This window comes from Miniopterus schreibersii (assembly GCF_964146895.1).
Source record: "Miniopterus schreibersii genome assembly, chromosome: 4".
NCBI classification, from domain to species: Eukaryota; Metazoa; Chordata; class Mammalia; order Chiroptera; family Miniopteridae; genus Miniopterus; species Miniopterus schreibersii.
Genome location: NC_138105.1, coordinates 69,340,419 through 69,356,765, shown reverse-complemented (window position 1 = coordinate 69,356,765; position 16,347 = coordinate 69,340,419). Strand labels below are relative to the sequence as shown.

The window sequence follows — 16,347 nt, the reverse complement described above, 5'->3', positions numbered from 1 at the left end:
CGGGTGAGCAGATGCTGCAGAAAGATTAAATCCAAACCGTGTTCACCCTGTGCGATTCCTCTCTGCCCCTGCAGGCACGTGCGCATGGGGAGTACAAACAAAGGGTGTTACCTGCGGCTTTGGTAGTTAGTGTAAAAACACGGGGATAGAGGCTGGCTGGTGTTGCACAGTGGTTGTACATCACCCCTGAACCAAGAGGTCACCGTTCTATTCCCGGTCAGGGCACATGCCGGGGTTGCCGACTTGGTCCCCAGTCCGGGGCCTGCAGGAGGCACCCGATCAATGACTCTCTCATCATTGATGTTTCTATAAATCTCTCCCTCTCCTTTCCTCTCTCTGAAATCAAAGATATATTAAAAAATAAAAGAATGAAGTCATCAGGGAAGTGCACAATAAAGCAATGAAATACAACTACCCACTCACCAGAAGAGCTAAAACTAAAAGGGCAGACAGCAGCAAGTGTTGGTGAGCAAATGGGACTGTCCTCCACTGCTGGTGGGAACGTGAAATGACACAGTCACTTGGAGAAAAGGCCTTATAAAACTAAATGGGTACCCACTGTATGACCCAGCCATTGTACTACTAGGTATTTACCCAAGAAAAATAAAACTGATTGAAAAGAAAAAAACACCACAAAACATGTAGACAAATGTTCACAGCAGCTTTATTCATAACGGCCAAAATTTGGGACATTGAAAGCAACCCAAATGTCCATCAATGGGTGAGAGGTTCAACAAACTGTGGTCCATTCATTCCATGGGATACTCCTTGGTGATAAAAAACAGACACACACAAAACAATACAAAACAAAATACTATTGGTAAGTGCAACAGAATGAATAAATATATTTTTTAAAAGCATTATGCCAGCCCCGGCTGGGTAGCTCAGTTGGTTAGAGTGTCCTCCCAATATGCCAAGGTTGTGGACGGGTCAGGGCACATACAAAAATCAACAAATGAATGGGATGTTTCTCTCCCTCTCTCTCTTCCTTCCTCTTTCTCTCTAAAAATCAATAATAATTTTTTAAAAAGCATTATGCGAAGTGAAAAATGCCAGACACTTTTGTATGAAGTTCTAGAACAGGCATAGCTAATCAACCTATGATAACAGAACTTAGATAGGGGTTGCCTTTGCAGGAGGCAGTGACTGGTGGGACCATAGCCTGGCTTCCAGGGGACTGGAAACAGTACTGTGGTTACACAGGTGGGTTCAGTTTGCAACAGTTACTTGATATACATTACATTTTTTAAATGGAACTTTAAAATATAGTTTAAGAAAGAAAGAGATGGCCCTGCAGGTTGTAACAAGAGTGAATGTAGGGAGCTTACTCAGCATCAGGCAAGGTATTAAGTGCTTTATATTAAATCTTTATAATGATTTTCTTGTTGGGAAAAGTGACACAGAGAGGTTAAGCAATTTATTAAGTGCTTTGCATTAAATCCTTGCAACCATTTTTCAGTTGGGGCAAGTGATACAAAGGAGTTAATTTACTCAGTCACAGTGAGCCTGCGGCTGTACAAAGATTTGGACTCATGAGCATGACTTCAAAACCCACACATGCTCCACACCCCTTAGCCACAACCCTGACAGTGTAGCCCAACTAAGCTTTTAGGTCCTACTGGGGAGTAAAAATAGCAAGTTGTGTTCAGTGTTTAGTCATGCATGGTGAGAGAGAGAGAGAGAGAGAGAGAGAGAGAGAGAATGTTACACACAAAGGTACACATACATATGTCTGCATGAAACTAAACAAAAAAAGATCTGAACACTCCAGTGCTTGTTAGAGGGACCAGGATACCAGGATGGAGTGGGGCTGGCAAAGGGGACAAGTTTTCCTGATCTATGCTCTCTCTCTCTTTCTTTTTTAAAAGCAGAAAGTATTTATATGTTTCTTGGGTAATTAAAACTCTATTTCAAAAAATAGATTTAAACAAACTAGTCACTAAAGGACAAACACTGTATGATTCCACTTATAGGAGGTCCCTAGAGAAGTCAGATTCATAGATGCAGAAAGAAGAGTGCTGGGTGCTAGGGGCTGGGGGATGGGAGTGGGGAGTTAGTGTTTAATACGAACAGAGTTTCAGTTTGGGAAGATGAAAAGTTTTGGAGATGAGTGGTGGTGATGGTTACACAACAATGTAGATGTACTTAATGCCACTGCAGTGTTCACCTAAAATGAATAAAATGGTAAATTTTATGTTATGCATATTTTACCATAATAAAAAATTTTTTAATAGATTTTTTAAAATATGGTGCAACACAGCTGTGATGGGAGACACTTGGAGAAGCCCATGGGAGGCATATGATCTAGACATGGTTTAGGAGGTCAGAGAGGACTTCCTGAAGAGGAGGCCAGGGAGCTGAATGAAAATGAGGTGGAGAAAGCAAAAAGGGGCAGGCGTTCACTGAGCCAGTCAGGTGCCAGAGGAGAGAGAGACAGAGAGACAGAGAGAGAGGAACTGAAATTAGGGAAGTCAGTGTGTCTGGGCAGCGGGTTCAAGTTGTGCATCGTGGGAGAGGTCAGCAGGGGTCTGCTGTGCCAGGTAGGGCAGCCCAGGGCAATGGAGAGCCATGGGGGATGTGAGAGTGAGGGATGGCAGTAGGAGCTGTGAGGTTCAGAGAGATCCCTTTAGTGGAGAAGGGGTTGAATGGGGTGCCCAGAGTTAAGGTCCCTCTGGGGAAGCTGGGCAGGCTGTAGGCACCTAGAAGGAACTGGGGCAAGGCCAGAGGTCCTGGGACAGGGGAAGTTACAGCTGAGGTGGGGCAGCTGTTCACACAGAGATGTTCTGTTCTCTGACCCTAGTAAAGCTTTGGGGCTCATGAATTTTTCAGGCAAACAGGACTTGAGTTTCAGATTTCAGGACACCTGGCCCAGGCTTTTGGGTTCTATTTACTGCCTGAAAACATGTCAGGGCCCCAGAAAAGGGCCCTTGACAAAGTTCAGTGATATGTGGGCTGGGGTGAGGGACTGGCACAGTTCACCAATCCCCCCGGGTCACCTTTTGAGCAGGGGGGCTGGTAGGATCGTGGAGGACGGCCCTATTTAAGAATGAGGCAGCATAAAACCTTGGCATTTGCAGGACTGGAATTCCAGCTCTGCCACTGCTGGCAGGTGACTTTGTATGAACCACTCACTCTCTGAGCTTCAGTTTTCCTATCTGTCAAACAGAGATGATAGGCTTCCCTAATTCAAAGTGTTTCATGGGGGATTCCTGCGTGGGAGAAGGTTAGGGCAGCACTTGGGTATAGTGAGCACTGTATAGGCACGAGCTATTGTTAGTAATAGTAATACTCTTATCCCACAATGCAGCAGAGCAGTTGGGTGAAGGCTGGGACTGGGCTTGCTAAGACTCCAATTCCAATTCTGACTTGACTGTCTCCAATTCTGACTCGACTTGGACTGGTGGCCTCACCTCTCTCTACCTGTGCTTCTTCCAGTGTAAGAAGACAAGAAGGTCTTCCCCTTGGATTCTGAATTATCAGGAAAATTGTAGTTGGGAAGACCAGAGTCAAACACAGCAAAAAATAACAATCTTAAAAAAAAAAAGACATGAAGTGTTGGAATGTAAGTGCCCAACAAATGTGCACTACTGGTCATGATTGTGTTAGATGCCAGTGAAGGGGGAGTGGGTGGTTCTGATATTGCTTCCCTTTCTCTTCTGTCCCTCAAGTCCCCTACAGAGACGCCCACTCCAGCCCGTGGGGCTGATAAAGTTCTGGGGCTGGGTTTGGGGAATGACAGATGAAGCCTGAGAGAGCTGAGTGTCTCCCTGGAGGCCTGCAGGACTCTCCCTCCTTCTGTGGAGCAGGATCAGTCCCAGCCAGGCTGAAAATAAATTTCCCTTTTTTTCCCTCCTCCCCCAAACTTCCTTGCAGCTCAGATCACATACAGTCATGGGGTGGAACCCTGGTCCAAAGTAGTTGATAGGCAGGGAGCATAGGCGCTATGCCAGGCGTGAGTTATGCCCAGAAAGTCAGTGAGCACAGCCTTGTGGAAACAGCACCAGGGCATGGCTGTTATGCCCATTTAACAGAAGGGGAGACTGAAGCACAGAGGTACAATCACTAACCTAAAGCCACACAGCCAACAGTGCAGTCAGAATTCAAATCCAGCACTGCCCGGCCGGGCGTGGCTCAGCGGTTGAGCGTCAACCTGGGATCCAGGCGATTCCCGGTCAGGGAACATGCCCAGGTTGTGGGCTCGATCAATGACTCTCTTATCATTGATGTTTCTATCTCTCTCTCCCTCTCCTTTCCTCTCTCTGAAATCAATAAAGATATATTAAAAAAAAAAAAGAATTCAAACCCAGCACCTGTGCTCTTAACTGCCATGTGGTAAATAATAATAAGGCACAATTCACTCTCCAGTTGGCTCACATCCACTACGACCTGGCCTCTTTCTTTTTCTCTACTTCAGTAAAACTTGCTTTATTCTAAAAATAATAATAGCAAATAATAACATTATTAAGCATTGGCTACAATCCAAGCACTATCCCAAGCACTGTGTTGTGTGTAAGAACTCACGCAATCTGACTATAACTTAATTAGGAATGTGCAGTCAACATTTCATGAATATGCAAAGATTCAGGGAGGAAAGGCCAGGTGCCCAAGGCCACCCAGCTGGCCGGGGGCACATCCAGCACTTGAGTCCAAGCAGCTGTCTCCAGAACCCACGTGCTCAACAAGCACACATAAACAACAATAAAAATAATACCAGTACCAATTTTGTGCCAGGCTCTGCACTGGTATTCTTTCTCTTGGGTTGTCCCCATTCATTAGGTTGTGGTGGAAATTTTTCAAATGTCAGCTCCTTTTCTGATCTCCTTGCCCCCCATTTATTCCCCAACTCACACCTCCATTACTCCCACCCCCTCCAAGGATCATCTTGTTTTTTATTGTGTGCCTCTTGCCCTCCCTAGAATGAGAGCAGTGGAATGGCTTTGTCTATGTTGCCTTCCAGAGCACCCCAGAGGGTGCTCAGTACTCACTCACTGAGTGAATCATCAACAGCATCATCATCATCATCATCATCACCACCACTATAACGAAAGCAACTTCCATATGTCCAGTCTAGCACACTGTAGATGCTCAATAAATGTCTGTTAAATGAATAATATAATTATAGTCATAATAATAACCACTTATGTTTTAAACATTCTATTAACATCTTAATGCCACATAGTAGGAGCTTATAAATATTTTTGGTATATGTGCTGCTGAAGTGAGCACTTCTTATAAATGTTTCTTGAATGCATAAGAGTAACATTAGCAATAATGATAAAAGCAGCTACATTCGCCGTATTGAGAGCGCAACCTACAGTTCCGGGCACTCAGTTTACTAGTGAGTAAATATTTGAGTGAAAGAATCATTCATAAATATTTATTGTACAAACGAGGAAGGGAATTAATAATTTGGACAAATATTTTTGAGCATCCAGTGCTGGGCACTGGAGACACAAACATGAACAAGACAAAGTCCCTGCCCTGTTGGGTCTGACATGCGGGTGGGAGAGACAGAATGGGTGGATGGACAGACGGATGGATGGCGGTCAGGGGTCTCCACCCGTCAGCCCTCCTGGGAGCGATGGGAAAGTGAGGCGGGGTGGCCGTGGGGTGCGAGGCCCCGCCCCTTCCACGCCCCCAGCGCCCCGCCCCGCGGAGCGCGCGGCTCACCTGGCGGCCTCCCCTTTAAGACGCGCTCACCTGGGCGCTCACCTGCGCGCGGGCGCTTCCGCAGGAAGAAGGAAGCGGCGCCGCCGTCGTCTCCAGCCGTCCCTCCCGGCCTCCCGGGCCCACCGGCCGCCACCATGTCTGCCTCGGCCGTCTTCATCCTCGACGTCAAGGGCAAGGTGAAGCTGGGGGCGGGGGTGGGGGCCCGACAGGTGGGGTTGCACTCCCCCGGACCTATGGGCGGCCCCCCCTTGCCGGCGAGGAAGTCCCAGTGTCCCGGAGGGCGTGGGAACGCCCCTCCCCCAACCGAGGAGCCCGGGTCCAGCCCCGCCGCCACCGTTCGCCAGCCGCGTCCCTGGGGCAGGGGGCTTCGCCTCTCCGAGCCTTAGTCTCCCTGTCCGTAAAGATGGGAGTAACAGAGGCCTGCACCCCGTAACAATGAATACACCCCAAAGCCGGTGGTAAAGCACTTAGCACAGTAGCCCCGCTGAAAACATTAGGCGGCCGATCAATTGAAATTGTTCTATCACCATCTTCATCCACAGCATTAATATTTGGGGAAGGCAGCAGGGGCCGGGGACCCTAATTCCCCTTTGGGGCTGCCTTGTCCCTTTCTGGAGCCCCCTCTCGTTCGTCTTGTCGTTCAGGAGCAATAATAAGAGTCACGAGGAAAGTAATATTTCTGATAATAGTGAGAGCTAAGGTGACTGAGGACCTGCTGTGCGCCCTCCCCGTTCTCAGCACCAGGCGAACAACCCGACCAAGTAGGCGCTGCTGTCGCTGACCGCGTACCTCCTGCCAGGCAGCGCTGCGCGCGGAGGGATGTGTGGGCGTACGCTTCTTTCTTTCTTCTCTTTTGGCATCATCTCTTTCTCTCCCTCTCTCCCTCTCTCCCTCTGTCCCCCCCTCCCTCTCTCTCTCTCTCTCTCTGGAAGAGGGAGAGAGAAACCTCAATGATGGGAGAGTCATTGATCAGCTGCCTCCTGCACGCCCCCTGCTGGGGGTCCAGCCCCCCGCCGGTCATGTGCCCTGACGGGGAATGGAGCTGTGACTTCCTGGTTCATGGGTCCACGCTCAACCCCTGAGCCATGCTGGCCCTGCTGGCATAATCTTTCTTTTTTCTTTTCTTTCTTCCTTTCTTTCTTGGCATGATTTTCTTCCCTTCCCTTCCCTTCCCTTCCCTTCCCTTCCCTTCCCTTCCCTTCCCTTCCCTTCCCTTCCCTTCCCTTCCCTTCCCTTCCCTTCCCTTCCCTTCCCTTCCCTTCCCTTCCCTTCCCTTCCCTCCTTCCTTCCTTCCTTCCTTCCTCCTTCCTCTTTCTATAACCTATCTTCCTTCCATCCTTCCTTCTTACCTTTCATCTCACCTTGCCAATTTGGTGCATATGAAGCCCTGGGCAACAGCAGGACTTCTGGAATCAGGACACTTGGTCCAATTCTCGATTTCCCACTTACTATGAACTTGGTTCCTACCTCAGTTTCCACATCTGTAAAATGGAGGTGACAATGACACTACCTCACAGGGTTGTGGTGAGAACTAAGTCAGCAAGCAAACATCTACTTTTTTTTTTTTTTTTTTTTGAGAGTATATTTATTAAAGCTGGGACAGTGAAACAAGGAAGGGTTTAGGATAGAAGAAGCAACAGGAGAGAGCCTAGGAAGAACTACTTTGGCTCTCTAGAAATGTTATAGGAAAGAAATGAGCCTAGGCCGGCTGCTTTGGCTCACTGAGAAGTCAGAGAGAAGGGGGCCTTCAAGACAGGTTTGGAGGTTAGCACAGGAGGAGCTGCAGCTGCTCATTGCTCCCCTGGTTGCAAGTCTTGTGGGGACCCTTAGAGATCAGGAGATGCATGCTTGAGAAGGAAGAAAGGTGTAGGTGAGAGTGCCAAACATCCAGTCTTTAGTAGAACATGGCCTGGACCTTAGTGAAGGGTCTAGACATGTTAGCTGTTATTATCATGTGCCCATTTCACAGAGGAGGAAACTGAGGTGCAGAGGCAGAGCCTTGCTTAGGCCCCTGGGACAAGAAGTAGGGTCAGAACCAGGCACTCTCAGTGGAATGCTCCTGGGTGGAGGGCCCCTAGATCCCAGTGGTGACCGGGCCTTCTCTGCCCACCCTTAGCCCCTGATCAGTCGCAACTACAAGGGCGATGTGGCCATGAGCGAGATAGAGCACTTTATGCCTCTGCTCATGCAGCGGGAGGAAGAGGGCGCTCTGACCCCACTGCTGAGCCACGGCAGGGTCCACTTCCTGTGGATCAAACACAGCAACCTCTACTGTATCCAGCCACGGGTGGGGCCCCTAGGGAACTGGGATGGTGGCATCTCAGGCCCAGAGAGGGTGGCCTGAGGATAGGAGTTGTACAGCACAAGTGAGGGCTTGGGCTGGGGAGGTGGGGGTGGACAGAGATGGGGGCAGTAGTGGGGGATGGGGTGGGTGTTCAGAGTCTGTGCTCCATTTGAGCCCTTCCAAAATGGCACCTTTTCCTTAACCTCGCTGCCCACAGTGGTGGCCACCACGCTGAAGAACGCCAATGCATCGCTTGTGTACTCCTTCCTCTACAAGACAGTGGAGGTAGGTCATGGCCTCCCATTGGCCAGCTGGTCTGTTTGTCCACCTGTCTTGCCCACTCCTCTAAGAGGCTCTGCCTGACCTCCCTGGGGGTGCCCCCATCAAAGCCCCATCACTTTGTGTTCTCACTGACTGCTATGGGATCATCTCTCCCTATAGGCAGGGACCAAGGGTGTCTCCGAGAGGGTGTAACTGCTCAAACCTGAGCCAGAGTGAACTTGTTTCCAATCCCAGCTTTCCCTGCTTCCTGGCTGTGTGATCTTGAGCAAGTCACTTCTTTCTGTGCCTCTAAACTGGGGATTACAACAAGTCCTACCTTGGTGTTGTTGTACAAGTTAATAAAATTCATACTTCTAAAGTGCCTAAAACAGTGCTCAGTATACACTAAGTGCTCAATAAAGGCTTGATATTATTGTTAATATTATCACTAATGTTATAAAATCATATCATAACTTATTGAGCTCTTACTATATGCCATTCTCAATGACTGAGAAAGTGCTCAGTCATTACTTTTCAACAAACAAGAAATATTCATGGATTTGTCTCCTCTCTGCCAGTGAAAGAGAAAACACGGCTATTTATTAGACAGGTCCCTGTCTGTCCTGAGGAGGTAAAGGACATAAAGGAGATTAAATAAAAGGAGATTAAATCAACAACTGGGATGCTAGTCTCACCATAACATGATACTCATGGCGGGAGCAGCTTCACTGAGGAGGTGATATTTGAGCTGAGGTCTGAATGACAAGCAGCCCTCTGTGAGACAAGCTGAAGGAAGAGTGTTTCAGACAGAGGGGACAGCCTATGCAAAAGTCCTGGGGTAGGAATAGAAAGGCCAATGAGGTTGGAGCAGAATGTCAAGTGGAGAGTGGTTCAGATATTGATGACTGACAGGTTCTCTTCCATGGTTATGCCTGCTAATTCCCAGGGGCTCTTAACTTGGTTCCCCAAACTTCCAAGGTCTATGAATAGAATCCAGAAAAACCATGGTCTTAGTCATATTTCTGTATAACAAGTTTCCTTTGCCATCCTGTGTATTTTATTTTATGCATTTACAAACCTTATTCTGAGGCGGATCCATAAACATCACCAAATATACAGGGATCCATGTCCAAGAAAAAACAAACAAACAAACAAACAAAAACGGTTCTAATTCCTCCCAGACCTCCCCACCTCTGGGCTCCTACTTTCCTTGTGTTTTCCACATCATTGCACCCAGCATGTTGGATTATATTGGTTCTCTTACCAGTCCATTTCCCCCATAGACTTTTCCCTGAGTGTAGGGACCCTGTGGGTTTTGTTCACCGTTAATGTCCTGGCACTGGTATAAAGTAGGGGCACAGTAATTGCTTGTTGGATGGATGACTGGATCAGTGGGGACCCAGCCTGTGGCTAGACCAGCTACACCTCTGTGGGTGTCTGTTTCCCGCACCCCCAGGTATTTTCTGAATACTTCAAGGAACTGGAGGAGGAGAGCATCAGGGACAACTTTGTCATCGTCTACGAGCTGCTGGATGAGCTCATGGACTTCGGCTTCCCCCAGACCACTGACAGCAAGATTTTGCAGGAGTGAGTGGATCATGGGAGCAGCTACAGGGCAGGTCACAGTGGAAGCAAGTTGAGGAGGGCCAGGGAAGTGTCCCTAGATCCACCTGTTCATGCTCCCTGCCAGGTACATCACACAGCAGGGCAACAAGCTGGAGACAGGCAAGTCGCGGGTGCCGCCCACTGTCACCAATGCTGTGTCCTGGCGCTCTGAGGGCATCAAGTACAAGAAGAATGAGGTCTTCATCGATGTCATAGAGTCTGTCAACCTGCTGGTGAGGCCCATACCTCCACCCGCCCCTGCTACGGTCTGGGGGCAGGAGAGGGGACTCTGCCTGCTGACCTCCCATGCCCATGTGTGCATCCTTAGGTCAATGCCAATGGCAGCGTCCTGCTCAGCGAAATCGTGGGCACCATCAAGCTCAAGGTGTTTCTGTCGGGAATGCCAGAGCTGCGGCTTGGCCTCAACGACCGCGTGCTCTTCGAGCTCACTGGCCGTAGGTGTCTGGAGGGCGGGGCTCATGGAGGAGATGGAGACTCCTCTGCATCTGGGGCCCCAGAGCATTGCAATCAGTTCTGAAATAAGCACTCGTGCCCCCTCTCTGGTCATGGCCAATATTACAGTTGCTGGTTCTTTGAGCAAGCTTCTTTATTTAGTGCTAGGTGCAAAGACAGGGCAGTGAAGAAAAAGACAAATCCTGGTTGCCCTGCCAGCATGGCTTGGTTGAGCGTCGACCCATGAACCAAGAGGTCATGGTTCGATTCCCGGTCAGGGCACATGCCCAGTTTTCAGGCTCGATCCCTAGTAGGCGGCCTGCAGGAGGCAGCCAATCAATGATTCTTTCTCATCATTGATGTTTCTATCTCTATCTCCCTTTCCCTTCTTCTCTCTGAAATAAGTAAAAAACATTAAAAAAAAAAAAAAGACAAATACTGGCTTGCACAGAGCTGACATTCTAGACTATCCCAGGAGACAGAATAGCATTGTACTTAAAAGCCTGACAGTGAGAATCAGATTCCCTGGGTTCAGATACTAGCTCTACCCCTGGCTAGCTGGGTGACTGGACAAGTTACTCATCCACTCTGGACCTCAGTTTCCTTATCTGTAAAATGGGGATGATGATAGCAGTAGACAATTAAGGTAAGGATGGGGACCCTGCCCTGGCCCCCAGGGTCATCCTGCATGCTTGGCTCTGAGTTTCAGGGAACAAGAACAAGTCTGTGGAACTGGAGGATGTGAAATTTCACCAGTGTGTGCGACTCTCTCGTTTTGACAATGACCGCACCATTTCCTTTATCCCACCTGATGGCGACTTCGAGCTCATGTCCTATCGCCTCAGCACCCAGGTGAGGCAGGATCAAGCCCCATGGCAGGGGAAGAGAGTTGACCCCAGAGCCTCCCAGAACTCCCGCTTCCTCTGTCTGCAGGTCAAGCCGCTGATCTGGATTGAGTCTGTCATTGAGAAGTTCTCCCACAGCCGCGTAGAGATCATGGTCAAGGTGAACAGTTACAGTGCTTGATCTGCCCCTCCCACCCCCTCACCAGTCTAACTTCATCTCCTACCTCCCTGGTGGTTCATTTCCCTGCAGCCACACTGGGCCCCTGGCTGGTTCCCAAAAATGCCAGGCTTGGGTGCCCCCAACCCTGCAGGGCCTTTGCACTGGCTATTCCCTTTCCCTGGATCGCTCTGCTCCCACTCACCCAGGTATACATATGACTCCTTTTCTTATCTCCTTAAATTCTTTGCTTAAATGTTACCTCCTCAAAGAGGCCTTCCCTGATTCACCTATTGAGAATTGTACCTGCCCCCAGCATTTTCCACCTCCCTTCTTTGCCCTATTTTTTCTCCTATTACTTATTACCATTTATGATCTGTTTCACTTACATATTTACTTTACTTTCTTACTAAATATATATAGTATATTTATATGATTTAAAGAATAATGAACTACCCAGCTTATTCAGATGTACTTGACAAGTGCCTCTGAATTCCCACATGTCCCTCTCCCAATTCCTGCTCTCCCCTCGCCCAGAGGTAATCACAATCTTGAATTTTATGTAAATGACTTCTTTGCTTTTCTTTATAATCTTGCCACCCACATGTGTAACCACAAATTTTTATTATGTAGTTGACCCTCATATCAGTGGACTCAAGCTGTATAATTTTGTATATAACTTACTTTGTTCATGTAACATTGATTTTAAGATGAATTCTGGGTATCATAGCTTAGTGCATCCATTTCTATAGCTGTAGAATATTCCACCATGGAAATCTTCTATATCTTTCCATTTTCTCAAATGGATTGTTTTCAGGTCTTGGCTATTCCAGTTCCCAGTGACCTGTTCTGGAGCTACAAGCAGGAATTCTCCAGATTGTATAGTATAGCCCACTTTTAGATGGGGAAACTGAGGTCCAGGGGATTAAGATGTCACTCATCTAGAAAGGGGACTCCCCCATGCTGAACTTGGGCCTGCCTGACTCAGGAGTCTGTGTTCTTAGATGTGACCTTGTTCCCTGGTCTTGGGGTCTCAGGGGAGCTGGGTTGCACAGCAGATGGTCACCAGGGAGGGTCTTGATGCTCCTCAGTGTCCCCACCTCTGCAGGCAGGAAAGGGAAATGGGCTATTAAAGCTGGTGCCTTCCAGAAAAAATATACCCCCCCTCACCATTTACCTTCAGGTCCTCTGCCCCAGATCCCACCTCTCAAATATTCCTCCCCAAGTGAATAGATAATAGCAGTAATCACAATGATAGCTACCAGACATGGAATGCTTAGATTCCTTATGTTAAAAGCTTGTCCTGTGTCACACAGCTCTAGGTGTAATTACAGTGTTGTAACTTCTTCATTTATCTGTAAGGAGGACATGTAATGGTTGAGGACACAGGTTCAGTTTGAATCCCTACTATGCAAGTTACCAGCTATGTGACTTGGGTAAAGTACTCTTTCTCTCTGTGCCTCAGTCTCCTGGAAAATGGACCTTAGGAATGGGTCATACTTTAGAGAATCAGTGAGAGGACTAAGTGCTTGGCACAGGGCCTAGAGTGCGGCAGGGGCTCAGTAAGTGCCACCTATCAAATGAAAACCCCTCTATGATGGTCTCAGGGGAGCCATTTTGGGCCAGGCAAAGGTGTATGACATTTTCCAAATGGAAGGCACCAAGGGTAGGGCCTCTGGAGTCTCTCATGGGTAGGGATCCTGGCTCTGTCACTTGTTGTCTCTGTGTCTCCAGGCAAATGCCTTAACTTCTCTGTGCCTCTGTTTTCCTCATCTGTAAAGTGGGCAGGACAGTGGTTCCCACTTCAGGGTTATGGAGGCTGTCAATGAGATGGCACATGGAAAGGGCTTGGTGCCCTAGCCAGTTTGGATCAGTTGGCCTAGGGACTGAAGGGTCCCAGGTTTGATTCCAGCTAAGGTCAGGTAGTCATGCACCTTGGTTGCAGGCTTGATCCCCAGCAGGCTGTTTTTTTCCCTCTCTCTCCCTCTCTCCGCCCCCCACCCAAAAGCAATGGAAAAAATATCCTCCGGCGAGGATTAAAAAGAAAAAAAAAGGAAAGAAAGAAAGGGTTTGGTGAATGGTTGCAGAATCCATGAGAAAATTCTTCCTGCTGCACATTCTTTCCCACAACAGGCCAAGGGACAATTTAAGAAGCAGTCGGTGGCCAATGGTGTGGAGATATCTGTGCCAGTACCTAGTGATGCCGACTCCCCACGCTTCAAGACCAGTGTGGGCAGTGCCAAGTATGTGCCTGAGAAGAACATCGTGATTTGGAGTATTAAGTCTTTCCCGGTGAGCACTGGAGAAGGGTGGGGGTCTGTGGGGACCCACTCCAACTCCTTGAGGGCCAGGCGGAGAACCAATCAGAGACCCACATCTGCCTGCACATGGTTTTCATTGGGAGGGGTGGTAATGAAGCTGGACATCAGGCCAGCAAGGTGGTTAAGCTTCCTCACCAGGTCTGGAGAAAACCAGCCTTGGGTTCAGATTCCCACCACTCTTGCCTCTCTGAGCTGGATGGCCTTAGGAAGCCTTCTTCCCCACATGGAGCCTCAGTTTGCCTGTCTGAAATAGGCAGGGTTATGTTACCCACATCCTTGGGCCCATGGAGGAATTGATCTGTCCCTGGAATCTGGGGTGTTCATCAGGGCCTGAAAAATGGGAATGGTCATTAGAAGCCCCAATCCACCATCCAACCAGGCTATGCAGTCAGAAGCTTCAGCTGTGAGTCCTAGTCAGGAGCCTTTCTTGTCTGTGAAATGGGCTGAGAGCTGAGACTGCTCCAGGGGCTGTTGTGAGGATGGTCTGTGGTGTTTAGGCACCCCTCAGTGTGTCTGATGTCCCCATGTGCCTTTAGGGGGGCAAAGAGTACCTGATGCGTGCCCACTTTGGCCTCCCCAGTGTGGAGAAGGAGGAGGAGGAGGGCCGGCCTCCCATTGGGGTCAAGTTTGAGATCCCCTATTTCACTGTCTCCGGGATTCAGGTAAGGGAAGTGGGCAGGGTGGCTCTTTTCTTTAACCTCAGTAGGTCCCCCTGTCTCCCATCTCTTTTCTCAGGTCACCTCTCTTCTGTAATCAGCCTTGTCTTTTCAGAACAGTGTTACCTCTTCTGCCCTCAGCCTGGGTCTCCTCTCCCTCTGCCTCTCACTTTGCTCTGTGCCACCTTATTCCTCACTGCCTTGTAACTTTGTCCCTCTCCCACCCACAGGCTGGTCACCATTCCCTTGGCCTATGGCACCTTATCCCCCCCAAGTTGTGTTGTGTCTATTTCCTTGCACTGTGCCTTCTCTTCTGGACCACTGTCCTGGACCACCTTCCTTTCCTCCACTCCCACTGTCCATGCCACATCGTTGCCCCAAGCCATGCCATGTCATTACTCCCAGCCTGTGCCATCTTATTGCCCCAAGTTGTGTCATATATATTCCCCTGGTCCCAGCAAGCCCTCTCCCCCGAGCCTGGGCCACCTCCTTTCATTTCCTTTCAGGTTCGATACATGAAGATCATCGAGAAAAGTGGTTACCAGGCCCTGCCCTGGGTCCGCTACATCACCCAGAGTGGTGGTAAGTTATCCCGGCTCCCTGGGACAGTGGGGTCAAAGAGATGGTGGGGATGGTCTTGGAGTTTCAATACATTCTCACTCTCACTCGGAGGGCTCCAAAACTCAACAGGCCTATCCTGTGTTTGTCACCATGCCGCCTTGGTTAGACCATCTTTAAAATGGGGTCAGTTGTCAGTTTCATCTGCTGCCTGCTTGTTACTATGGGTGCAGTCTCTGTGTTTGGCCCATCCTTAACCTTGTAACTTTCTGGCAGGGTTGATCATGAGCACTGGGGCTGGGGAAGGACTGGGGGAGGCTGTCCCTCTATGCCCTTTGTCCAGTTCTGAGATGGTCCCTGCTCATTGTTTCCTTGCAGATTATCAACTTCGTACCAGCTAGAAGGGAGATGAGGTAGGGCCTTGAACATGGGCCTCCCTCTCCCTAGGCCCTGACTTCGGACTTCAGAGAGAGGGAAGGAAGGTGGGGAAGGTGTGAGCAGGCCCCAGTTGACTTAGTTTCTTGCTTCCTGCTCCCAGCACTTGCCCCCTCCCAGTCTTGTCCTCTACCCATAGCCTGGGAGGAATGGTCTCTCTGCCTCCCTCTGCCTCCCAGCTCTTCCACTTCCACTTTTATATGAAGAAAGAGAGGAGGGGCTTGAAAACCCATTCAGAAGTGCCTTCTTGCAGTGACCTGCCTTAGGGGGGTTGGGTCCCCCTCCTCCTTCACAGCTGCTAGCCCAGAGGCCCCTCTGGCTCACTCCTCTGCGTTTTAGGATGAATTAAAGAAGATGAATTTAGCCACTGTGTATGTGCTTCTTGGCTGGTGACTGGAGATGCAGGGACATCCCTGAATTGCGAGGATGGGAGTGGGCAAAACATATTCATTCCTCAGCCCTGGTCACAGCTTATCTGGGCCAGCCCATCTACCTCCACCTCGGTCCCCTAACTGGGGACTTTCCTCACCGACCATAGTCAGTTCCCCTCATAGCCACCAGAGGGCGCTGTTAATTTCTAAGTCAGATCCTGACTCCACTCAACCCTTCCATCTTGAACTAGCCTGAGCTGCGCTACCCATCCCGTCACCTACCTGCCCTCACCTCCTCCCCCTCTACACCTCGCTCTTCCTGGATGCACCGAGCATGCTCCCACCTCAGGGTCTTTGCACCTGCAGTGCCCTTGACCTGGCATGATTAGAAATCCACACGGCTCCCTCCAGTACCTTCAGGTCTCAAATCAATGTCACCAACTCAGGGTGGTCCTCCCTGACCTCTCTATTTCAACGGTCTTCCTTTCCCAGTAGAGAATTACTTATCCCGTTTTATCAGCTCCCTTAGCGTTTACCACTCTGAAAAGATTTAATTATTGTCCTCTCCTGCCCCAAACTGTGGCTCTCGCTCCAGTTGGGTGCCTAGTATACAGTAGGTGTTCAGTAAGTGTTTGTTACACTTATTCCTCACCCGAGGATATATATTTTTTCATTATTTTTCAGAGAGAGAGAGGGGGGAAAGGAGGGAGGGAGAGAGAAACATTGATGGA

At 49.1% G+C, this 16,347-nt stretch overlaps 1 protein-coding gene across 2 annotated transcripts; it reads left to right on the top strand.

Moving 5' to 3' along the window:
• Window positions 1-5,466: 5,466 nt before the first annotated feature.
• AP1M2 (adaptor related protein complex 1 subunit mu 2) lies at window positions 5,467-15,608 on the top strand. 2 transcript variants are annotated; one of them, XM_081134772.1, is made up of 12 exons: window positions 5,467-5,846; window positions 7,787-7,943; window positions 8,172-8,239; window positions 9,672-9,802; window positions 9,906-10,053; window positions 10,149-10,275; window positions 10,983-11,125; window positions 11,207-11,278; window positions 13,409-13,567; window positions 14,133-14,258; window positions 14,759-14,834; window positions 15,189-15,608. In XM_081134772.1, the coding sequence occupies exons 1-12, from the start codon at window positions 5,496-5,498 to the stop codon at window positions 15,209-15,211; spliced, it is 1,581 nt and encodes a 526-aa protein (XP_080990898.1). In that variant the 5' UTR covers window positions 5,467-5,495; the 3' UTR covers window positions 15,212-15,608. The 2 variants fall into 2 exon arrangements, with proteins under 2 accessions (XP_080990898.1, XP_080990897.1); XM_081134771.1 differs by having other exon boundaries at window positions 5,701-5,846; window positions 10,977-11,125.
• The last annotated feature ends 739 nt before the right edge of the window (window positions 15,609-16,347 follow it).

Coding starts and splice junctions, on each gene's coding strand:
- AP1M2 (XM_081134772.1), top strand. CDS start 5,496: ATGCGGGTGGGAGAGACAGAATGGGTGGATGGACAGACGGATGGATGG. Junction 8,240..9,671: donor TCCTCTACAAGACAGTGGAG/GTAGGTCATGGC, acceptor CCGCACCCCCAG/GTATTTTCTGAATACTTCAA. Junction 13,568..14,132: donor GGAGTATTAAGTCTTTCCCG/GTGAGCACTGGA, acceptor ATGTGCCTTTAG/GGGGGCAAAGAGTACCTGAT.